At 35.7% G+C, this 26343-nt stretch overlaps 2 protein-coding genes and 1 long non-coding RNA gene across 4 annotated transcripts in view; 2 read left to right on the top strand and 1 right to left on the bottom strand.

Annotated features, from left to right (window-relative positions):
* unc-13-4A (BAI1 associated protein 3) overlaps positions 1 to 25399 on the top strand; it is a 233402-nt gene extending 208003 nt beyond the window's left edge. For both annotated transcript variants that reach the window (XM_076416392.1, XM_076416393.1), the window contains exons 16-23: positions 9547 to 9823; positions 14015 to 14339; positions 20739 to 20836; positions 20896 to 21096; positions 22378 to 22713; positions 23479 to 23666; positions 24934 to 25115; positions 25172 to 25399. In XM_076416392.1, the coding sequence (XP_076272507.1) occupies positions 9547 to 9823; positions 14015 to 14339; positions 20739 to 20836; positions 20896 to 21096; positions 22378 to 22713; positions 23479 to 23666; positions 24934 to 25115; positions 25172 to 25266 (1702 nt within the window). In that variant the 3' untranslated portion in view covers positions 25267 to 25399. The remainder of the gene's footprint in view (positions 1 to 9546; positions 9824 to 14014; positions 14340 to 20738; positions 20837 to 20895; positions 21097 to 22377; positions 22714 to 23478; positions 23667 to 24933; positions 25116 to 25171) is intronic.
* Positions 2522 to 4963, bottom strand: LOC143203868 (uncharacterized). Its single transcript, XM_076416180.1, has 2 exons — positions 4420 to 4963; positions 2522 to 4317 (listed from the first exon to the last, which is right to left on the bottom strand). The coding sequence occupies exons 1-2, from the start codon at positions 4832 to 4834 to the stop codon at positions 2522 to 2524; spliced, it is 2211 nt and encodes a 736-aa protein (XP_076272295.1). The 5' UTR covers positions 4835 to 4963.
* A 5-nt stretch (positions 25400 to 25404) lies between the features above and the next one.
* On the top strand, positions 25405 to 25834 carry LOC143204031 (uncharacterized). Its single transcript, XR_013007484.1, has 2 exons — positions 25405 to 25546; positions 25661 to 25834. It is a non-coding gene; the product is annotated as an uncharacterized LOC143204031 (long non-coding RNA).
* Positions 25835 to 26343: the final 509 nt, after the last annotated feature.

Genomic DNA, 26343 nt, shown 5'->3' with positions numbered 1-26343 from the left:
AATCTTTTGTCCATTTGTAGATTTTGTTGACTGCCACTTGCACTTTTTCTATTGCCCTAGTCAGAGATATATCTTTTGCCATAATAACTGTGTCATCAGCAAAGGTTCCAAGAAGTGTTTCTTTTGTTGTTGGAATGTCAGCAGTGTAGAGCAGATACAGGAGAGGTCCTAAGACGCTGCCTTGTGGAACTCCAGCCGAGATATTTTTAAATGTCGAGAACGCCTTTTCGTGCAATACTCTAAATTTTCTTCCGAATAAATATGACTCCAGCAATTGACAATAGTTACGCGGTAACAATTTGCTCATCTTACAGATTAATCCCAAATGCCAAACCCGATCAAAAGCTTGTGAGACATCCAGGAATATTGCAGGGCAGTATTTCTTTTCTTCAAACGCTCTTTCAATAGCCGCAGTTACTCTGTGCACTTGATCGATAGTTGAATGGTGATTTCGAAAACCAAACTGGAAATCTGGTATTGTTACCAAATGTTTAACACGTTTGTTATTTACAGGTGATAAACAAAATAATAAAAACATCATTGGTTTTAGATGAATTTAAAGATTTGGCAGTGGCGATCAAATTATAATAAAAATGTCTTAAAATAGTTCCTGCCTCAGGTCAATTAAATAATAGAAGAGCTTGCACATGTCTTAATACCACAGAATAAATGAGAACGATCAATAAAAAAATGTTAATCTTAAAAATAAATTAGAAGATATGCCAATAAAAACAAATTAAACATAAATATAAGGTTTTTGTCTAATTAGGATTATATATTTTCTGTAGTGTATTAATTAATAGCATCAATTTACAGTATTACTAGGTTTTTGCATGTACTTTCAATTTCATTAAGAAATCATTTGTTGAGAAAATTGGTAAAACATATATAAATATTTTCTAGCAATTTTACAATTTTCACCCATCTTTCTGGCTACTTTTCTGGTTGATACCGTATCGGAAAAACGATGTTGATTTGGCAGCTATTCAATCATTAACAAATGCTGCGCCGGTCTAAACAAATGGTAATGAGAAGGCGCTTGAGAATGTTTAAGTAATGTCTAGATGCGCCAAAACTTTCTATTCGAGCTGTAGTAGTGTAGAAGCAGCTACAAAAGAATGACTTTGTAATTGTAACTCGCTATTACTGATATCTTTCAACAGTACTTCGTTCAGTTTGTTCAATTGACATCGGCAGACATATGCAATAACAATTTCACTCGGTTGCAGTAACTTTTAATACTTCTTTTTGCCTGCAAGTAATGAGACCGCTATATTGAAATTATTCGAAACTAGCTGACCCGACAGACTTCGTCCTGTCAAAAAGATTTGTAATGTGGCAGTTTTTGTGCCTACGTATTTTAAAAAATTCTCCTGAACAGAACCATCACCCTGGTGATAGGGCGTTGTGATTAAAAAATAATTAAATAAAACATATATAAGGATTGAAAAGTAAGTAATCGCTTTATTGTTAATCATGTGAATCATAATTATTATTATTATTATTATCATTATATTGCTTTGTGGTATACGATGTTTTTTGTTTGATTACCTGGCGCATAGATAAACAAATCTGATGGTTTTCCAACACGGGAACAGGCAACATACAATTGACCATGTGAGAAACATGGGTTTTCTAGATTAATACCACAAACACTTAATGATTGCCCCTGGGACTTGTTTATAGTCATAGCAAAAGCAAGCCGTCAACATGTCTATAGGAAATTTGCCATTACCAATGTCAATGAGTTGTTTAGAAAATATGTTTCCAGATTGGTCATTTTGCAACTCGACACGCATATTCTTGCTTAAATGAAGTACTTTAACATGTTTCCACAAATTGGAGGACTTTAGACATGCATTGAGTTCATCAGCTGGCGTTGATCGTGGAATCACTGGCAATGTTTGACGAAAATCTCCTGCTAATAAAATCATTGCACCACCAAATCGGTTATTATTGCTACGTAGATCTTTTAAGGTTCTGTCTAAAGCCTCCAAAGATTTTTTATGTGCCATCGTGCATTCATCCCAAACAATCAATTTACATTGCTGCAAAACCTTTGCCATTGCAGAGTTCTTCGAAACGTTGCAGGTTGGAGTTTCATTGCTTTGCATATTTAATGGCAATTTTAGTGCTGAATGGGCTGTTCGACCACCTTCAAGCAAAGTTGCTGCGATTCCCGACGAAGCGAGTGCAAATGCAATTTTAGTTTGTGAGCGAATTGTTGCTAATATTAATGAAATAAAAAAAGTTTTTCCTGTACCACCAGGTGCATCTAAGAAATAAATCCCTCCAGTTTCATCATTTGTTACTTTCATAAGAGTTTCAAATACATACTTCTGTTGTTCATTTAACAGTGGAAGATTTGTTTGAATTTATTCTTTCAAAGCGTTGAGATCATACAGTCTTTCTCGATGCAACTCTTGGTTAAAAGCGTCATGCATTGGACGATTGGGCGCGGTCAGGCCTAATTGAATTAATAGTTTGTTTGACATTATCAAGCACATGTCCTCAATTGAAATCAATGCTCATTGTAAATTTCTTCACTGATTTGTATATTTGGATTTCCCATTCTATTCCGTATTTGATACAAAATATCATCACACATATAATCTTTGTACTTCATCCACAAATCAATTGGGTTTGATGGGAAGCATGTAGATATGATTATAGAAAACAATGTTCGTATTTGATGAGTGTGTGATGATATTACAGCATCATTGAGAGTTTGATCCCAATGAGCGTCATTTTCAAGCAATTGCAAACGTTGACAGGCTTCTCTGTAGGATCCACACAATTCACCATCAACAGTTCGTAACTGTTGGAATGATGTTGGGCCACGTACATTGACTAATAGCAGTCGTAAATAAAAACATTCATCATTGCTTGGATGTACTGAATAAATCCGGCCAATCGCATCGGTGGAATATACATCTGTATATCCTGGAACTGGTTTTCCTTGTTTCCGTCGTATAAATCTCCTTGAGGATTGATTCCAGGTATAATATTTTGGCATTTCAGAATATAGCAATGTTTGTGCGAAATCATCGTTTTGGCATGTCTCAAAAAAACTGGTTAATGTAGTAGATGGTGGCTGAGCAGCTCTTTGTACTGCGTTCTGTGCTGTAAAATACACTCTTTGTCCATTTTCTAAATGCACAGCTAAGTGAACAACAGAAGGGTGTCTCTCATGAATAGGAAAAGAAAATATTCGCCAAACTGCTTCATTACTACTGACATAGCGGCCCATTTGGTATTGGGTAACTTCATCATTAGAATTCTCTGCACCAATTCCAATCACAGCCATATCACTCCCTTTGCTTACATATTTGCAAATGTATTTAATCGATTTCACTGAATGGCAAGATTCAACGTTGATGTGTGCTTTGAATGTCTTTGATAAAATGGGTGAATATGGAACAATCCAACGATTATCTATTTCAATATCTTGTTGATTTAATTTGACAATTGTTGATTTTCCATTGTCTGCTGTCGATCTGCGACGATACAATGGATAACCGTCATTACCAGTAATTGTTTCCGATATTAATGTCCGTGGATATCGTTTTGAACATTTACCATCCATCATACACGGTGAATTTTGATTAAGAGTTCCACAGGGACCATGTATCATGTTTTTGATAACTACCTCATGCAATCCAGGATCTACTTGTACATTAGGGATTTCAGCTGATATCACTGCATCAACTTCATTTGGCCTTATCTTTTCAACCAACCAAATCAAAATGTGTGCATGTGGCAATCCTCGTTTCTGCCACTCCACAGAATACATCCAGCAGCGTGTCTCACCAAACACATTATGTTTTACGATGAAATTCATTAAAGATTTTAACTTTTGTCTAAAGACTCTGGCTGTAATATCATGACGATCAATGGATGATTTCCCAGGTAATAACTCCTGCTTAATTTCTATCCATTGCGGATTGCATGTAAATGTGATGAACAAATCTGCTGTACCATAATGACGAACATACGACATGGCATCTTGAGCATATTCGTGCATATGCCGAGGGCTTCCGATGTATGTTGCTGGAAGAATAGTCATCCGACCGACATTCTGTGCATTTCCATCAGTATTAATCGCATCTCGAAGGTGAATATACTCCTCAGATCGGAGTTTGGTTTGATTCAACCTGATGAATGTTAATCTCTCCGTTTCAATTTTAACATACATGTCATCAACATATTTGTGATATAATCGCCGACATTTCAATATGTGATTATCTGCATTTTCCCGAATCATTAGGCGGTATGAATAATAGTTCATTGAACTGACTTTTTTGTTGGTTTCAGAACCTGTAAACAGATTTTGTTTTAATAACATTCAAATATAAAATTAAAATACATAATATAGTGACTGAGATATTATCGCCATAGCTAAACTAATATTTTAGTTACCTGTAATGGGATTTATCATTTTTATTGATAAATCGTAGCCATCTTCACCTTGCCAAAATATAATGGGATATTGCAGTGCATCATATGAGCGGTGTGTTTCCTTTATAGGTTGTAATTGAAAATTCCGACGATGTAAAACAATATCACGGGATTCCAAGTTTTCTCCAACTACAACGATAGCAACTTCATCAATAGTTGGTGCATTAAAACGTCTTGTATGTTGACCTGCAGGTGTTTTATCAGCTCTGATTACAATTTTGTGATTATCGGATGGCATCAGATCCAGGGCAGTTTTAAACAATATAATCAATTGATTGTGTTGATGAAATAAAGTTTGTAATTGTTCTACAATAGACCTTTTTACTAAATTGTTATGTGCACAACGCAGATCAATTTCTTGTGGTGAATTGCCCATAAAATAAATTTGCAGGAATTTGTTGTCGCTATCTGACACTGGTAACAGTGAACCTGCTCTGTGATATATTTGCCCTTGTATCTGTAAATAAAAAAAATATTATGGTGTGGTATAAATTAATGGATTGTCAATGATCAAACTTAAATAATATTTGATCTTAAAAAGTATATATTTAGTTTTAACTAATATCTATCAAATATAAAATATAATAAAAGTGTCACTGAAACTGAATCACCATATAATATGATGACTAAGTGATATATTTCGTAATGATTAAGAAATTGAAGATTAGTAACACATCTTAACTTTGGTGACAGAAAATTTTGTTCGCTAAAATAATTATGATTAACTGCTATAATACATACCTTGAAAGTTGGCATAAAATTTTCCCGAACTGCATTTGTTGCCCCAAATGAAGTCATTTGAAAGCAATTGTTATATTGTTGAATATGTGTCAAAAAGTGTATAGAATCTGTTCCTATTCCTGAAACCAATGAGTACAATGATTCTGGTGGTGGATCCAATTGTATCAATTTCACTTTACCATTTGCGCAACACAATCCATTGGCTTCGTTTTTGTATTTTAATGCCTTACAGTGTGAGCAAACCAAGTTCATAGAACCAATAACAACACATTGGTAGTTACTGTAGTCAATTGACACATCGTAACTGAAAGCAGCTGGATTCAAACTTGCGCGATTATTAGTTGAATGTCGCGCTCGCGCTTCACGCGTTTGTGATATCCGAATCCTTTCACGTTCATTTCCGTCGTCACGTTCTTGTGCAGTACGATTAGATCGGTAATTAGCTTGGTGTATAGCATTTCTGGTTCTTCTACCTAAATTGCTTCGTCTTATAGGAGGCATATCAAATATAAATTATTTTTTCACTAATCACGAACTAAACAAACACTAACTAACTAAACACTCTGCACAAAACACGATATACGAATTTGTTTCGTGTATCACTTGACAATTCATCTGTCATCTGTCAAAAGTCATCTGTAACAGACAACTTTTTTTTTAAATTTGATATGACTTGAACTCAAATCCTTTTAAGCCGTACGAATTGTTTTATTTATTTAAAATTTGAATTAAATTTTAAACAAATAAAAAATTTTAAATAAATAAAACAATTCGTACGGATTAAAAGGATTTGAGTTCAAGTCATATCAAATTTAAAAAAAAAAAGTTGTCTGTTACAGATGACTTTTGACAGATGACAGATGAATTGTCAACTGATACACGAAACAAATTCAAACAAAAAGGGCTATTTTTAGGGTTTTTCCAGCAATAATTCTAATTTTTCTCGCCGTAAAAACCATCCCTGAACTTCAACGAACATTTTAAAAAAAGATTTGGCCAAATTGGTCCAGGCGTTGTTGAGTTATGCGCTTAGGAACATATTTTGCGATTCATTTTTATATATAAGATGACATTTTCATTTAATTCGTATGGTAGCCTTCTTTCTGCCTCTTGGACCTTTCCCATATCAGTTAAGCGACTGGCAATTTATCGCGTCCAACTGCTAAACTGTCTAAAAGTTCTTTAAGAATTTAAGCTGAGGTTTTGTCTAATAAGTCTTACAATTCATTCACCTTCAAACTTTTTTGAACTTCCAGGCCGTTCTTTGTCACTGACATCGTAACTACAACTTTTAAATCGTTAAAAATAAAATGGACAATTGGGATATGACAGAGCAGCATAAGTTTTTCCAAGTATTTGATGAGCTTCGATAACAAATTTGTTCATACCAAACAACAAAAGTAATGAACATCGAAAATGCAGTTTTAGTGAATAACACAATAACACAATAAATCGAGAACTGTTATTTTACGTAGAGATGTTACATTAATATTGTTCTAAAAATAGTAAAGGGAAGAAAAAAAGAAAGAAAGAAGAAAAGAAAAGACATCGAAGAGAAAGAAGAAAATCGTACTGGTATGGTATCAACCCTCAGAGCTCATGGTATCAATCCTCGCGCAATTTCCAGAATATAAAAATAAAAAGCGAGAAAAACCTAATTCCAAACCACCAATTTGGGTTTATTGGCAGATATTCAACATGGAAAACCCTATGAAATGATGTAGCCGAAGCTTTCAATATAGTTTGGCGCGATGATCTCGTTTATAAGCAGAAACTGTTATCGATGCAACAGACTGAACTATGAAAATCTTACATTACATCCAAAATATTGAGAGTTAAGCAAGAGGAAGCGTACTGTACAATAAAAGAAGCTAAAGCAAGTGTACCACAAAGAAGTGTATTGGGAAAAATGTGTTATCTACTTTACGTATTCGATACTACAAATGAAAAATATCACGATGGCTACACTTGGCGATAGTCGCGGGTTCGAATCCTGCTGAGGCATGGTCGTAAATTTATGTTTGTGATTGTTTAATATTTGAGATTGTCCTAAACAAGTCCAAAATCCAACAAGGTAAATGATCCCAGTCACGCCAGTAACCAGGCTGGGTAAGACCGGATGTCTTCTGGGATGATTTCTAAAGTGGGTCACTTGCCAGTCGGTAGGCTTAATGCCGATGATTTGTTTGGTAGTTTGGAGCCCTTGTTAAACTGTAAGTCCAGTCCAGATAAACCCATAGTTGGTAAAAGAAAACTTTAAAAAATATATATATAAGAAAACCAACATGGACCTATGGAATTTAACTATGGGAATGTTCATGGTGATACTGGAATTCTCGCCAATTCCAAAACCAAAACAAAAACGGCAGCCCTCAACTGATTGGATTCGAACTCTGGATCTCTTGTAAATGATAACTTTGCACAGTGACGACTCCGAGAATTGCCGAAGTTAACCCGAAGTACCGACAAGGCGTCATTGAAAATAGCAACTACTGGTTACATCACGTAGATTTTTTTGATTTAAGGGCCATGCACGGGTCAGGCCAATTACTTTCGTGCCGGTGTATTAATTAGTCTGTACGATCGGATCGATAATCAATGGGCGTCGTGAAAAGTTAATGAGCATGTAGGATTACGAGGCTCACGGCACATGTGGAGCAAAAACACGCGGACAACGCCTGTAATAATAAACTTCAAGGTTTTCCACGTCGTGTGGCTTTGGGAAAGCGCCCGATGCTAATACTATAATTAGCCTGCGGCTTATGAAAAGTCCAGGAAACAAAGAAGACTTTTTTATTCGACTCTAATACGGAACTGCAGCCTTTTGATTATTTACAAGAGACATGACCTAATCAATATAGAACCATCTGCTGATTTATTCTCGATGTGTATACATTGTTTGATTAGAAGAGAACTAATGCTGAAGCCCATCAAACACTTTTAGAAACTTATGGTGACTTATGGGCTCCATCATATATCAATTATAGGTTTTAGTTTAAACCAGATTAGAAGTGGAAATTTTGATAGCAATGCCAACGAGCCTAGAAGGGCGCAAATCCTTCAAAACAATAAATTGCAAACAAAAACCTTTCAAACAACTTAGCGACTTTTCATCATCGCAGTTTCATCGTTTGATAATTCATAATCGACCTCAATTTCAGCGATCACCTCTTCATTAGACGAAAATTTCGTCTGTCGCTGGGAGCCAGATCTGGAGAATACGGTGGACGAGGAAGCAATTCGAAGCCCAATTCATGGATTTTTGCCATCGTTTTCATTTACTTGTGACACGGTACATTGTCTTGGTGAAGCAGCACTTTCTTTTTCTTCAAATGCAGCCGTTTTTCGGCGATTTCGGCTATGTAAAAGTCGCTGTTGATGGTCCTTCCTTTTTCAAGGCAGTCAATGTAAATTATTCCCTGCGCATCCCAAAATACAGACGGCATAACTTTGCCAGCCGACTGTTTTCGCACGCTTTGGAGCGGGTTCATCGTGTACAGTCCACTCGGATGACTGTCGATTGGACTTCGGACTGAAATGATGGAGCCATGTTTCATCCATTGTCACGTATCGACGCAAAAACTCGGGTTTATTACGCCTGATCATCTTCAAACACTGCTCCGAATCATCAACTCATGGTTGTTTTTGGTCAAAAGTGAACACGCGCGGCACCCACTTTGCACAAAGCATATCCAAAACATACTCACACCCAAATATTCGTGAATTATATGATGTACACGTTCAGTTGATATCTTTAGAGTGTCTTCTATTTGACTCATTTTCAATTTAGGGTCATTCAAAATCATTTTGTGGATTTTTTAATTGTTTTCGTCGGTAACATCTTTTGGGCGTCCACTGCGTTTACCGTCTTCGGTGCTCATTTCACCACGTCTGAACTTAGCATACCGATCCTTGATGGTTGATTTTCCTGAGGCAGTGTCCGAAAACTCGGCATCAAGCCAAGTTTTTACTTCAACTGTATTTTTTCCCTTCAAAAAGCAATATTTTTGCACAATAACAAAAGTCGCTTCACTCAAAATACTATAATTGACAAAATAATGATCCGACAGCTGTCAAATTTATACACGCATCCTTTGAGGGTTAACTAAAAAACATATGCATTTAATTCTAGTAGCGCCATCTATGTGTTAGGCCGGGGACTTTTCAATTGACTTGTTTTATAAAATGTAAAATAAACTAATATCATTGAATGTTACAAAATAAATCATCAACGCATAGAAAAGTTTATTATATCATAAAGTTATGTTTTTTATTCCAATTATTATTATTTGATTATAAGAAGTTGTAAGAACACATAATAGACATCGTTCTTGAACTACTTTCCAGAACAAACTCCATACCCTACTTCAGCGTGGTTTACAAGCAAATCGACAAGCTGATGGCAGACGAGGTCATCAACTTCCTGAACCAGAACGAACACCCGGATGCAGCGTATAGCCGGCTGATATTTTCGATATACCTGGAAGTAAAGGACCTGGCCACCTTCAGTCACAATTTACCATCTGGAGGTGATCATAAGTTGCTTCTGGTCAGGTGTCACGAATGGTTCGAACCTTCGGTCAGCCACTGGTTGAGTATGTGTAAAGGGAAATCTCTACAGAGGGTAAGAAAACATTGATGCTTGATAATTAACCTTTTTTCGTTTCGTTCTATTTATGATTATAACCATAGAGTAATAGAGAGAAAACTCAATAGGAGGCTGTGAATAAATGTTTTGCTTTACCCAACTGAAGAACCCACTGAAGAAATTTAATTGATCAGTTTAAATCACCATTATAGGCACTTGTTAGGAAAACATTTTGCTGTAACGACATTTGATTGGCTCTTTGATAAAGTTTGTTGGCACGTCACCGTGACGTCACGTTTAATTGACCAATAAAATTTAAATAAAAAACAATTTAATTTCTAAAATAAATTTATTAAATAAAATTCAATGAATAAAATAAATATAATCTGTAAAGCTGCAAATTATGTATAAAATCTAAATATACTATAAAAATAAATATATCTATAAAATATAAATATCATAAACAAAGACCTTTGGAACAAATCAAAGTAATCTCTTCTGTTTTTTTTTTCCCTTTTTTATATTTGTTCAGGGCCATCAATTTAATAGGATCTATTAGAGTTCTGTTTTTTTTTGTTTTCTTATGCTTAAAGCAAACTTTGAGTCTTTCTTTGATAGAATTCTGTTTACCTGTTTTATCCAAAAGTATATGGCGCATATTATTTTTAACATTCGATCTGAAAGATCATTAAATAGTGTACAATTAAAAGGTTTTAAATTTACATTTTTTTAAAGATGTTTCACAAAAAATATATTATATTATCATATAGATCAGACTAGTGAGATAAAATAAAAATGAGAGCTCAAAGACCTACTGATAGTATAATAAAGCAATTTTCTGAGGCATGTGATTATTGTCTTGCCTCGTTTGCTCGAAGGTATAAAGTGAAGTTGCAATTTCTGAACTCCTGGTAATAACCAAAATTCTTAGTGTATTGAACTTTGGTTAATCCTCTCTTAAAAGGTTCAGGAGCTTTTAGTGCAGTTTCAACTATCAAATAATTGATCCAAGAATAAAAATATATGGCCGTTTGTGAAGCTTCTTTCGGAAAGGGATTCATTTTCTAAAATTAAAAAATAAATATTTGATATTTTGTACGATTATTAATATGAATAATCGTACCTCAACTTACAACAACAAAATACGCTGTAGCGATTGTAAATTACGGTGATGGTTAATACAGTCAGTTTGGGATTTTTAACATTATCAACCATTTTTTAAAGACAGCTAAATACTTCGTCGAAGTAAAAGGAGTCTGCATTTCTTTAGTATCTGAGCATCCGGGTACACACCACTTCCTAGATCGAGAATTCACTTTACTTATTGCACTACCGTCTTAGAAATACTAATGACTTAATAATATCTCTAAACGGTATAAAATAGCTTTGGGAACTATCGACTGAAAACAGTCGAAACACTCGATAGTCGCAAAACAGTCTAAACAGTCGATAGTCAAAAAAATTGCGACTGATAGCGATAGTCATATGCGCGGTTCGACTGTTTTTTTTTTTCGTGATGTTAGACGAAAATGTACGAATTCTTGTCTGTATAAATTGTGAGATAAGAAAGATCGGAGATAAATGCTTGGAACAGTTAATTTTAAATGTGTTTTTATTTCCCAAGGGTAGTATAACCGAGACAGATATATATATATATATATATATATATATATATATATATATATATATATATATATATATATATATATATATATATATATATATATTCATTCACGTAAAAAATATTACTAATTTGTATTAACATGTAATAAATAATATAATTTTAAAAGAAGTAGGATTATTTTTATACTGATGTTCTGTGGATTTATAAAAAGGAATGGAATAATAACACCACACATGTTTTATCGTGTTTTAATACATTAATTGCTATTTTTAAATAACATTGTATAATAAATATAAATAGTACAACACAATTTAAACAAAACCTAAAAACTAAAGATGTTCAATAACCATAAATACTAAAGAAAATGTAGTATAAATAGCTATACATTTATACCAAATTAAAAATCTTAATCTAATCCATGATGAACCAAAAATAATAGTGCCGGCTTGGTGGCGCAGTGATAAAGGCTATTGGACAGTCCTCCTACTGTTGCGATAGCCGCGGGTTCGAATCCTGCTGGGGCATGGTCGTAAATTTATGTGTGTAATTGTTTAATATTTGTGAATGTTCTAGACAAGTTTCTCAGTCTCTGGTGAAATAATTTTATACATGTCACTGTTGTATTTTTTATTATATTCACTTCACTACACAACACTACTCAAGATCGGATGGTTTGATTCTTTTGAGTCTGTGTCCTGTTCTGGTGGTATCCAAAAGCTACAATACTTCAATATTCTCATGAGAATGGAGTCTTTCCTCATGCCCCCTTGCAAATCTATTGATTTCTTGAATGACTGTGTGTATTTGAAGGTCTCGATCTAGGTAATCAGTCCTATAGTATTTGAGTGCGCCCACAATACCTTTCAGGACTTTATTCTGAAAAAATTTGTATTCTATTTATGCATTCATTCATCTTTGCAAAAGATCTCCGTATGTCCATATAGATTTCAGTATTTATGTGTATAACATAATAACAATTTATTATGTACTGATAATTGTAATTTTCTTCCAATTAGCCAGTTTTCCTATATTTCAATTCCAGTTCTTTTCTTTTTTTCTTCATATGTTCCTTCCATCGAAGTTTTGTATCAAGATTCATTCCGAGATATTTAGCGTTGTTGCTATATGAAATGATAGTATTATTTAATGTTATTGCTGCTTGTACGGTGTGTTTGTAGGTGAACTGAACATGCACAGATTTACTTTCATTAATTTTTATTTTCCAAGTTTGTGTCCAATTATTTATATTGTCACTTGCCTGTTGTAATTTTCGTGAAGTTTCTTCTCTGTTGTCTCCGCCAGCTACAATCACAGTATCATCAGCAAAAGTAGCCATCGTAATATTCTCCATTTCTGGTATAACACAAGTGTAGAGTAGATAAAGCATTGATCCCAGTACACTTCCTTGTGGTACACCTGCTTTAGCTTCTTTATCGTAGAGTAAGCTTCTTCTTGTTTGACTCTAAACATTCTGGTTGTAATATACAATTTTAATAGTTCGGTGTGTTGTTTTGGTAACATTTTCTGTAGTTTATTAACAAGGCCTTCATGCCAAGCCTTATCGAAGGCTTGCGCTACATCTAAGAATATAGCTGAGCATACTTTTTTACTTTCGTAGGCTTTTTCAATAACATCTGTTATTCTGTGGAGCTGGTCATTGTTGAGTGTTTGTTAATAAACCCAAACTGGTGTGTTGGTATTAGGTTTTTTCTCTCTAAGATCGGTTTTATTCTTTTCAACAGGAGTTTTTCAAAAACCTAAGATATTACTGGCAGTAGTGATATAGGTCTATAGGCTTTTATTTCGTTTGGTGACTTCCCAGGTCTTGGGATCATTATAATTTCAGCCATCTTCCAAATGTCTGGGACATTTTTTAATCTAAATGCTGTATTGATCAAATTGGTGAGTTTTATAATTCCATTTCTTGGTAGCTTTTCCAGAAATTCTTCTGTTATTAAATCGTAGCCTGGTGATTTTCTGGGGTTAATGTCAGTTTTAATAACTTTGATTAGGTCTTTCGGCGTGACTAATTCAGTCATAGAATTTTAGCTTCTATGTCCGGCAAATTATATTCAATATTAGTTTCGTTTGGTTTGAAAGTTTTTTCTAGATACTCAGAAAATGCTTCTGCTTTTTGGTGATTGTCACGTGCCCAATTCCCACATAGATCTAGCAGTGGACTGTGTGGACATGAGCGCTTTAGATATTTTGTGACTTTCTAGAGTGAATAATCAGCTTATTTATCATCTGTTAAATTTCTCAGATAGTCATTTATGGTTTTGTTTTTCATTTCCAATATTTCTCTTTTCAGTCTTTCGGTTAAATTGTAATATATAAATAAGTTTTAAAATATAAAATAGTATATAAAATATAGTATATAAAATAGTTTAATATTTTTGATAGCTTGCACATGGCAACGTTGCAAAATTAGGCGGAAACTGGCGAAGCTCAACGAATGCTAAGCATGATCATCCAAAATTAGCTTCTACTTGCATTTAAAGTTACTGTGCGGAAAATTAAAAAAATAATGGACTTATCAAACCGTCCTCGTACATATTTGCTTGATTACCAAATTTAATCAAACGTAATGGCTTTCCCTACAGGTCCGTACGGCTGTTGATCTGCAAAAGCCCTGCGACGGCGACAAATTGGTGAAGCACAGTTCATCGGCCGTGGACGTTGTGGCCATGTTCTGTCAGCTGCGAGATTTCTGGCGTCTGCTGCAATGGCCGAAAGCTCACTCCGTGTGCCTGCTCTCGCAATTATTAGACTGCATCTGTTCGGCCGCGCTGCTCTACGCCGACATCACGTATCAAGGACTGATGGAGACCGGCTACTTCGACAAATTAGGCCCGTTTAGGATATGCGACGAAATGTGTATAGCTGCTAACAATTTAGAATACGTATATAAGTTTGTATCGTTACTAGGTAAGTCAAATAATACTGTTATCTAATTTACGAGGATAGAGTGAAAAGTAACATTACTTTACGGCAGAGCAGGCCACTTGATCTACATTATATCTAACCATGCAACATTTTTCATATTTAGTCTTTGCAATTCTTTCAACTACCAGAACAAGTGTTGAGATGTGGGAGAGAAAACAAGATTGTTTTTTTTTCTTATTACTCTTCGTGCTTTCACAATCTGCCCTATTGGCAATAAGTATTTCTTATGTCTATATTATATATACATGGCATGTAGAAAATTACTTCATTAAGCAATATTCTGCATAAAATATTATCTTAATTAATTAGTCTTATTCTAAAGCTTATTCTAAAGTCTATATATGTTCAGTAATCAGATCAGGTGGTGTTAAACATTTTAGTCTACGCACTTCACTATCACGTCGCATATTTAGCTGATTAGCGAGTACATTGGGATGCACTGACACTCTTTCGAAGTTCTTCAGACAAACACGTTGAATTACGCTCGTTATAGGTTCTAGAGGAATATCGCGTTGTATCACTTTAGTTTAAATATACCACGGAGCATCAACAATGGCACCCAACACTTTATTTTGGAAACGTTGAATATATTAGAATTGCTAGCAGTACCCCATAGTTGGATTCTGTACGACCAAATAGGCTTGAGTATAGACTCATACAGCAATACCTTGTCATCTAATGATAACTTGGATTTGCGCCCAATGAGCCAATACATTTGATATAATTTTAGTCCCAGTTGTTTCCGTTTAGAGAGTATGTGCTTCTTCCAGGTTAGGCGTCGATCTAAGTGCATACCAAGATATTTAACATGCTCTGCTTGGGGGAGTTGACGATGATTGATATTCACAGGAGGACATGTTCTTCTACGCAGGGTAAACGTTATATGTGTGGATTTTGTTTCATTGGCTTTAATGCGCCATGTCTTCAACCATAATTGTATTTGGTCCAGGTGGGTTTGTAGGTTTATTGATGCTGTGACTGGACCTTCATATGCTAAGATTGCTGTGTCGTCTGCGTATGTTGCCACAGTAGTTATTTTTGTGGCGGGCAGATCGGCCGTATACAGAAGATACAGTACTGGACCCAGTACACTACCTTGCGGAACTCCTGAATATATGGGATTTAATTCGGTATGTTCATCGCCTTGATTTACAATAAAATGTCTGTCAGTGAGATACGATTTTAATAGCTGATAGTCCGGATGAGGGAGAAGTTTCTTTAGTTTAACCTGCAAGCCCGTATGCCATACTTTGTCAAAAGCCTGAGATATATCTAGAAAAGTAAGGTTGTAAATTAAATACAATTTATTTTCTCTCTTCCTTGAGTAAATTAATATCCAAAGACGAGTTATTTAATTAATAATTATAATAAATATATACATAGATGTTAATTAATACGTTATGGGAAAAGGATTATGATTCAGATCGAATGTACTTACTGATAACGAAAGTCTAGTTTGGCTAATATAAACAGGAATTTTCCTGGTTGTTGTTGGATGGGGTTAATATTACTCTCTTCAATTCTTCTAACCATACTGCTCTCAATTCCTCTAACAGTATGATTTCAATGCGTAATGCTTTTAACAATGCTTATTTCTAAATTCAATATTTTCATCAATCAGTTCAATACTTTCTTCTCAATTGTCAACAACATTTTCAACAATACTTTCTTCTTACCATTTCAACTCTTTCCCTCGTTGTCGATGCAAGTGCCTTCTTCATTGTCGGTGCAAGTACCTTCTTCAATGTCGATGCACAGTGTTTTATCGCTGAAGTTCGTCCCTCGGGTTCTTGGTGGTAGTGGACAAGGATGGTCCAAGAAACCCTTTTCTGTACCCCGATCGCTGAGAATATCGTGGTGGGAAACACTCTTCCAGCTAGGAACGTCTCACGCTGAAAAACACTCCAAAGGAATTCCCGAAAATTCCACGATTTCGGGTCTTCTTGATATTTATGGTTATAGGCGCCATAAGGGGTCCTCTACCAGGTCTAACTCCTGACACGTTTCGTCTAGCCCCGGTACGTGAAGCCTCGTTATCCGAAGCACTCGACAACGAGCCGATGGGGTTCCTCTTTGTTGAACACGTATGTTCTCTTTACTCGGTACCTTTTTTTGGTTGGCTACTTTCACCAAACGTTCAATACATTGCGATGTTATATTTTGTATCAAGCCATAATTCTTTTCACATGTCATAAATATTAGGAACATCAGTTAAAGGTCTAATAAATTAGACCCGTTAATTACACAATCGAAAGAATTCTACAATTAACGTAAACTTAAATTTACACGACTGTCCCAAATATAAATAATTAAATTTGTGTCGCAACAACAAGCAACACCTAATTATTATTTTTCTTAATACAATGCAGTTTCTCAAGATGTTGTACACAATTAATCGTTTTTTTTTTAATTGCTGACATAACATCTGAATTTTATTTTATTTTTTATTAATTACATCTTACTTTATATATGCTTAGTAGTTCCTATTTCCTAACTACTTGCGCTAAAGTTAAGAATACATTTCTACATTAAACAAGTTCGTGTGGTTTGGTTCGCTTCAAACTTCTGATTTCCTGCGCGTTGTCCAGTAGCTGTATTGCTTCCACGTTGCTGTGATTTAGCGGCCATATTTCATATTTCAAGGCGATATCTTGGATCACTTCGTATGTCCGTTTGATATCGAGGTCATCGTTGATTACGTGACGATAAGCATTGGTAATTAATCGTAGAACTTTATATTGGATTACTAGTTGGTTTGATGCCTTAGTGCGACTCCATATTTACACCCCATAGGTAGCAAATTGATAAACCAAGCTCTTTAGTTTCAGGTCAAGTTCAGAGTATCTTCCGACTACCCAGTACAGTTGCTTGACTCTTGATATCTGAATGAGAATTTTTGTTAAATTTGATTTTGTCCATTTCATTCTTTCATAAAGAAAAGTCTAGAGTTAGTTTCGGACACAAACGAATTAAAATAGGTTTCTGATATCGTTAAATAACATTTAAATGATGCGATATAATAGCAGAACCATAAAAAATATATATCACAATTTTTGCTTGTAATTTGGTGTTACACTGTTTGGTTCTTACCAGCACGAAGTTTAAGGCACATATTTATCTATTTCAAAAGCATCTGCGTGTGTTATAATTTTCAGTTTTCGAACCTCTCGCTTTACTTCCTTTGAAATAAATATTATATTTGTACGTTTAATTATTTTTGAAGAAAATTAGAAGAGTTATTCTTATTTTTCCCATTACTAACTCTCCAACTCCAGTAAATTGTTTCAATTCCAGAAAAAGATTTTATAACGAATGTTAACCGTGTTCCGCTCAACATTTCCTAATCTTGTATAACTGTCAAAGCTGTAAAGTGTAACGTCATTACAAGGAAAAGCTTTTGCATTTTTGTGTGTGCCTTTTAGTCGCCACTAAACGTTATGTTGAAATTACATTATTCTGCTGCTCCAGAATGTTACTTATGCGAATGGATGATGATATTATGGTGACCTGAAGTTAGAAAGCTCATACGCAGTCGAAATAACCCGCCACCCACTTCGAAAAATGTCGGACTATATGAAATTTAAATATAGAAAGAATTTTTCGAATCATTTAATTTGAGATTATACTGATATAAGAAACATATTGGCTCAGCAGCCATCCTAGATCTCGCCATCGATCCATTTTTGTGTTTCTTCGGCATTTCAAAACTGTGTACCATGTCAGGTCATGCATTTCTTTGTCCTGAATAAGTGGTAATCAAAAGGTGCTACGCTTGATGGGTATGGTGACTGCGGCAATGTATATTTCACAACTGTTGCAGCGTGTGATCGCTTTGCTTTGTCCTGAAGTTGATGACTTTGCATCTGTTCCTTTGCCTGATTACACCATATGCACACCAAGACTTAGAGAATTCCAAGAATATTCCCCTCTGCTGTTTATTTGGATGTCACTCCTGAACGAACTTAGAACTTTTTACACATATAATTGTTATAGAAACAGGTCAATGAAAAGTCACCGGCCTACCATACTAAAACACATTTTTTTGATAAAATTAGTATTTTTTATTCAACATAATTCCCTTCCAGGGTGATATACTGATTATACCGACCTTCCAACCGTTCGATACCATTTTTGTAGTACGATTTGTCCTTTGCTTCAAAATAGGCCTCAGTTTCGGCGATCCCCTCTTCATTCGACGAACATTTCTTCCCAGCGAGCATTCTTTTGAGATCTGAGAACAGGAAATAGTCGCTGGGGGCCAGATCTGGAAAATACGGTGGATGGGGAAGCAATTCGAAGCCCAATTCATGGATTTTTGCCATAATTTTCACTGACTGGTGCATTGTCTTGGTAAAGCAGCACTTTTTTTTCTTCAATTGCGATTTTTCGGCAATTTCGTCCTTCAAACGGTCCAATAACGCTATGTAATAGTCGCTGTCAATGGTCCCTCCTTTTTCCAGGTAGTCAATGAAAATTATTCCATGAGCATCCCAAAATACAGACGCCATAACCTTGGCAACCGACTGTTTCGTTTTGCCACGCTTTGGAGCGGGTTCATCATGTGCAATCCACTCGGATGGCTGTCGATTGGACTTCGAAGTGAAATGATGGAGCCATGTTTCATCCATTGTCACATATCGACGCAAAAACTCGGGTTTATTATGCTTGATCATCTTCAAACACTGCTCCGAATCATCAACTCGTCGTTGTTTTTGGTCAAAAGTGAGCTCGTGCGGCACCTACTTTGCACAGAGCTTTTTCATATCCAAATATTCATGAATGATATGATGTACACGTTCAGTTGATATCTTTAGAGTGTCTGCTATTTCATTCAATCTCAATTTACGGTCATTCAAAATAATTGTTTGGATTTTTTAAATATTTTCGTCGGTAACAACCACTTTTGGGAGTCCACTACGTTCACCGTCTTCGGTGCTCATTTCACCACGTCTAAACTTAGCATACCAATCCTTGATGATTAATTTTCCCGGAGCAGTATCCGGAAACTCGGCATCAAGCCAAGTTTTTGCTTCAACTGTATTTTTTTCCCTTCAAAAAGCAATATTTCATCAAGACGCGAGATTCCTTTTTATCCATTTTTTTCACAACAACAAAAGTTGCTTCACTCAAAATGCTATAATTCACGAACTAATGATCCGACAGGTGTCAAATTTATACACGCATCTTCTGAGGGTTAGGGCTAATTAAAAAGCATATGGATTTAATTTTAGTAGCGCCATCTAAGTGTCAGGCCGGGGACTTTTCAATTGACTTGTTATGTCAAGTTAGTCTCCAGGATGAATTATTACACAATACGATATACAAAAGAGCTTTTTCTTTTAACAGCAATGTAAAAACGTCTTGAAATGGCATTTTCAGTCAAATCTTGCGATAGCCATTGTCTTATTTTATATTTCTTATTTGAATTAAAATTGAATCGACTGAATTGTCGTCCGAACAGTTTTGTAACTCATTGTCTTCGAACTTTTTTGCTATTCCAGGCCTTTCTTTGCCATTAGCATCAAACTCACCACTCTTAAGTCGTTGAAACCAAAACCGACAATTGGGATGACAGAACAGCATCACCATACGTTTCTAAAAGTGATGGGTTTGCCAGAAAATTTCTTGAAATTAAGTAACAAATGTCCAAAAGACAGTTTTTAACGTTCCATGATTACCCTTTGTATATACTGAATAATTATAATACTAATCTAACTACATGCCAGCACTTATTAGAAATGATTTTTTTTGAAGTATCATGGATAAATTTGGAGCTATTAAGCTGTATTTTCCGGTCTCTAGTCTATTTGTATATCTTTTTGACCGCTAATTGTACTTTTTCTGCAGCCTTAACCAGATATACATTTTTTGCTATAATAATTGTGTCTTGGGCAAATGTTCCAAGTGTTGTTTCTTTTATTGTTGATATATACAGCAGTATAGAGCAGATACAGTAATGGTCCCAAGACACTACCCCGTGAAACTCCAGCCAAAATAGTTTTAAATGTTGAGAATGTCCCTTCATGCGAGATTCTAAATTTTCGGTCGAAAATATATGATTCCAGCGGTCGACAGTAATTCCGCGATAGCAATTTGCTCATTTTTAAATTAATCTCAAATGCCATGTCTAATTAAAAGCTTGCGAGACACCAAGGAATATTGCATAGCAGCATTTCTTTTCCTCGGATGTATTTTAGTAAATAGGTCTGTAAGATCCAACTTGTTCTGTCAGTTTGTCAAGAAATAAAATAAAAACTATTCGCACAAAACAATAAACGATAATAGAAAATGTTAACAAGTTAATACCTTCAATTTTAAATCTATTTTCACCTATTATAACATTAGTCATACTATGTCATAAAATTGATTGATTTTTTTCAGAAAACTATTTCGACTTTGTTACTTTAGAATCCCTCACGCCCGAAATGCATTTCGCCACGCTGACCAATCAGCTGGATAGTACTTTAAGTCAATTCCAGGTAATGCCCTTCAGACCTCTAACTAACAGTTAAAAAAAACTGACCATAACCAATTCCAGGTTCGGATAACGGACATTCTCAAGAGGGTTGGTCCACAGATGCAGGAGGCGTTAAGGAAGGCCATGTTCCACGTGGCCTGGTCTCCGGACACTCTGCCCACTCAACAAGCCGTGGATCCCCTGTTCGACTACCTGCACACCCACCTGAAGGGTTTGAACGTAGCTTTGCTGCCGCAGAACTTCCAGAAAGTCCTCTGCGAGGTAATGTACACATTTGAAATTTTATGGTTATAACTTTACCTTCTTTTTAATTTCTTATATATTGTAGTGACAACTTAATTAAAGTCAGAAACAAATAACAGAACAAAAGTCCCCAGCCTAGCATACTAAAACATTTTTTTTGGCAAAATTAGTTTTTTTTTATTCAACATAATTCCCTTCAAAGGTTAAAACACTGATTAAAAGGAACCTTTAACTTTTCGATACCATTTTTGTAGTACGATTTGTCCTTTGCTTCAAAATAGGCCTCATTCGACGAAAATTCGACGATCTGATAACAGGAAATAGTCACTGGGGGCCATATCTGGAGAATACGGTGGATGAGGAAGCAATTCGAAGCCCAATTCATGGATTTTTGCCATCATTTTCACTGACTTGTGACACGGTGCATTGTCTTGGTAAAGCAGCACTTTCTTTTTCACATGCGGCCGTTTTTCGGCGATTTCGCCCTTCAAACGGCCCAATTACGCTATGTAATAGTCGCTGTTGATTATCCTTCCTTTTTCAAGGTAGTCAGTGAAAATTATTCCATGTGCATCCGAACGTAGAGACGCCATAACCTTGCCAGCCGACTGTTGCGGTTTCTCATGCTTTGGAGCGGGTTCATCGTGTGCAGTCCACACGGATGACTATCGATTGGACTTCGGAGTAAAGTGATGGAGCCATGTTTCATCCATTGTCGCATATCGATGCAAAATCTCGGGTTTATTACGCTTGATCATTTTCAAACACTGCTCCGAATCATCTTGTCGTTGTTGTTTTTGGTCAAAAGCGAATCCCTTCGTATATTATATATATATATGTTGCAGAAACATAACTAATTCGAAAATAGAATTAAAATTAAACTACGTATAAAAATTATAATATATTCTAAATGTGAAAATATTATTGTCAAATGTCACGTAATAACAGATATTGTAAAATGTAATCCTATACTGATACTAGTTATCCAACACTGTTGGTAAGGTAAGTAATTCGAATTGAAAGCAGCAGCAAATTCTGCAGTATCCAGAGTACTCCTCAGACATACCGCCTTCTGATTGACCACTTCAGAGCGATGCAATATGGTTGGGTTTGACTGGGTCGCCGCCAAACCAACAGCTTTGTTTCTACACGGTATCACTTGTTGTCTGAAAATTTTTAAAAATGATAGGATTTATTTCGATTAATACGTTTTATGCCAATTTTTCTCAATAAATGCCCTTTAAAAGTGAAAATATGACCAGAACACACGCACACACGTAACAGTGTGTTTATTTTCAGGTTTGGGAATACACCTTGGCAGAGCTCAATCACCAGATGGACGGGGGAGCCACCAGCGAGGACCTGCCCGCCATGTTCCACGAACGGCTACATTCCGCCCTGGAACTGATGATCGACTTTTTCCACGCGGAAGGCCAGGGCCTCAGCACGGAGCTGCTGCACTCGCCCACCTTCTGTCAGATCGAACAAAGACTGCAATACCACCGGACCGACACGGAGAAACTGATAGAGATCTTCTACGGCCAGAGGCTCCACGACCAATACAACACGACCACGAGTCCGTACGGTAGTCTGGCGGTTAGGGCGTACTTCAATCACGATTCGTTATGTGTCGAGGTAAGTCTTAAATGGTAAATGGGTCGTACGCAGCGTGCAATATGTGGTACAAGTTGTACTACCCGCCACATAATCTGTCTACACACCGTGCAATCTGTAGTACGACAAGTTGTACAATCCGCCACATAATCTATGGCATTGCTGTACAACAAATCGTACAACGCGGTTGAATCCTTTGGAAATCTGTCTAGACACCGTGCAATCTGTCGTACGACAAGTTGTCCAACCCACCACATTATCTGTGGCGTTATACAAGAAATCATACGACGCGGTTGAATCCTTTGGAAAACAGTCTACACACCGTGCAATCTGTCGTACGACAAGTTGTCCAACCCGCCATTACCATCGTATGATTTGTTGAATAACAACGCCACATATTACGTATTTATCGTGTGAACGGTCGACTTGACTCAAGTTGTACGACTTATCGTACTACAGATTGCAGAGTGTGGATAGTTTTCCAAACGGTTCTACAGTGTCGTACGATTTGTTGGATGACAACGGCACGGACTATATATTTATCGTTCGATCGAATCGACTCAAGTCGTATAACATGTCGTACGACAGATTGTATAGAGTGTCCATCGTTTTCCAAACGATTCGACCAAGTCGTACGATTTATGGTACAACACCACGGACTACGTATTTATCGTTTGGACGGTCGAAAAGACTCGAATTATACAACTTGTCATACTACAGAGCGCAGAATGAGTGGGCCGCTTTACTATAACCCTAAAAATATGCATCAGGATCTATTTTGTCTAGGTTCTACATGCTCGGGATGTTATACCACTCGATCCCAACGGATACAGTGATCCGTTCGTCATCATAGAATTGCTACCGAAGAGAGTGTTTCCACATTGTAATGAACAACAGACCAATGTGCACAAGAAAACCTTACACCCGATATTCGATGAGTGTTTTGAGTTTAGCGTCTCTTTAGAACAATGCAAGTAAGTTAGCATACAGTTTAAATCACAACAGCTCCTAATTGCTGATTTGTTGACCAGCTTTTGATTTTTTAACTCTAAGATTTATAAGTTAGAATATCGCTGCGTGCCTTGTGATCCTCCCCAGTAATTAGTTTATGCAATTTTCCATTCTTTCACTGAAGTTTTTCTTTCCTGAACTGGAAGTAATTCCCTACAACCGCTCCCTGTCCACTACCCTTATTTTCCTCCTGGACAGTCACACAGTGTGGCAACGCATTTATGGTAGACAACCAGGCATTCAAACTCCAGAACAGGGTACAACCACTGAACTTTTTGCGATATCCAAAACCATTAAAATGTATTAAAATATTATAAATTTTACGCATTCACCATTGTATTTATAAATTGAATTAAACTGTCTTTAATAACGATAATATAATAATATTATTAATAATATTCAAGCAAATATGTTTTCACCTTTCTAGTTAGCAATAACCATATGTTTCAGGTCGTAATATTTCTTAAACTAGGGTAAAATATATTAAATCTGAAAAAAATAACATACCAATCGCCGCCTTCGCCATTATTTTTACTGAAAGTTTTCAAAATCCGCACTAGTAATCCGTAAAAAAGAAGTACAATAATTCTCCAACTATATCATCATAATGCACTAGTTATTAAATATTATGAATAGTCGATTCAACATTATATTTATAAATAAAAATATAATAACTAATTTAATATATACTCATATTCTAGTTAAATATGACTTAACTAAGTAATAATTAATAATGATTAACAATTGAGTTTTAGCAAATTTTGCGCTATCAGCAAATAATATTCTAAAACCGGTGAATGTTCCTTCAGTTAACTTTTGAGTATAAATTATTTTCCTTAAGTTTAATTTTTTTTACAATGCCCATTAATTATTAAGTATTGAGTATGCTGGAGAATATATAAAGTATCCAACTATATTAATTATTAAATATGATGAATAGCGCATTCACCATTATATTTATAAATGATATATTGAATATGTTTTTAGTGTACCGCCAAGATTGAAAGCGTTTGATTAATGCCGCCGAGAAAATATTAATTTGAGAAATGCCGAAAATGTAGGCACTTTTGAAGTATCTGTACATGCACATGTACGTTTCCAGTTGGTAATAAACACCTGTTTGAGCTCTATTAACATTTTAATCTCAAACTTAAAATATTATATTAAACATGAAATAAAATAATATATCAATCGCACCTTCGCCATTATTTTTACTCAAAATCACTTTAGGGCTCCTGGAGCAATGGTCGCATTCACTGTGATGGACCACGACGTCCTGACAGCCAACGACTTCGCGGGCGAAGCTTTCCTCGCCTTAGGAACCATATCAGGCGTAGCAGACAACGCCTCCGTCGACAATTTCCACGGCTTGAAACCTGTTGACCTGACACTGATGCAACAGCACAACAAAAGTACTCATCTCGAGTATGATCGCTCTGAGTATTTTAATATCGCGTTTGTGTTACAGATCATCCGATTCTACAGATATTGGAGCTGAGAATGAACGACAGAATGGCCGCAGACTTCGTCAAGAAACAGAAACAGAGGTTCTCCACCAAGTAAAACGCTTAGAAATCTCATCGCCGGATGGACGGCCGGTTACGGTAGATCCCTAGGAGTGTAATCCTTCCATTATCTCTAACATTGCTTCAACAAGCTTCTTTCAATTAACGTTGGACTGTTCCATCTGGCCGGTACTTACACGAAATGAATCGATTCCCTATATACACATCTTTGGAGGTGTCCACCAAAGAGCCCTAGACGTAAATTGGTCCTTTTTATACTTTTCTTCTTGTATCTATAGAGAAAATGCGAATGTTACCTCTATTTTTTCTACAAAAAGGTATGTCATCATTGACAAAAATTACTTCGACTTAATCCACCTATCGACGCACTGAATAAAATTCCTGTAAATATATTTTTTATATTTCTAACTTGTCTTCTTGTATCTATTTAGCTTTGGATGTATTTTTATCATCGTTTCGGTCTATCATTATCCCAAGAGCTGTCTGTCTCAATTCATTCCGAACTATCCGCCGAGAAAATTGAAGAAAAATCCAGTTGACATAAAAAGATTCCAGGTAAAGAAAAACCTTAACTAACCAAAAAAGACGAACGAAACAAGTCGGAATATTACGAAAAGTACCCAAACTATTGTTTCTCCATGTTATATATTTTATTAACAAAGTTTAAAAACGAAAATAAGCACTCTTCCTCTACCTACCTACATTATATATCATGTAATCCTCGTTACCGTACACCTTGTGTTATATCCATCACCAAAAAAATCATAATCGTGTACATGACTGTATGTATATTATTAACTGTTGTTCTAGAAAGATGTATAGGTATAGATTGATTGTAACGAACGCTTCATATTATTTTATACAAAGTGTACGCAGTACCTTATCAACGGACAATCTTTTTAAATATATACTCAATTAAATTCACCATATCAACACGACGTACTTTAAAATTCTCGAAATGGTAATACATATTGTATACATTTTGGTTCCACACAAAACATATTCATTCATATACAGGGTGATATCAGTAGATCACGAATCTTCGACGCGAAAACGTTATGAATCAACAATTTTTAGAGGTTTCTGGTTCTTTTTAAGCGAAAAGTATTTTTTT

This window comes from Rhynchophorus ferrugineus, unplaced genomic scaffold (genome assembly GCF_030347505.1).
Source record: "Rhynchophorus ferrugineus isolate W39M unplaced genomic scaffold, kcgeb_rfMv2 rfM10, whole genome shotgun sequence".
NCBI lineage: Eukaryota > Metazoa > Arthropoda > Insecta > Coleoptera > Curculionidae > Rhynchophorus > Rhynchophorus ferrugineus.
Note: the sequence above shows the minus strand (reverse complement) of the source record. Positions and strands in the feature narration are given on the sequence as shown.

What these genes read in the sequence shown, in the direction of transcription:
- LOC143203868 (XM_076416180.1), bottom strand. Translation starts at nt 4,834, where the DNA reads ATGGGCAATTCACCACAAGAAATTGATCTGCGTTGTGCACATAACAAT. An exon ending in AATGATAAATCCCATTACAG is followed by an intron (nt 4,318 to 4,419) that starts GTAACTAAAATA and finishes ATCTGTTTACAG; the next exon opens with GTTCTGAAACCAACAAAAAA.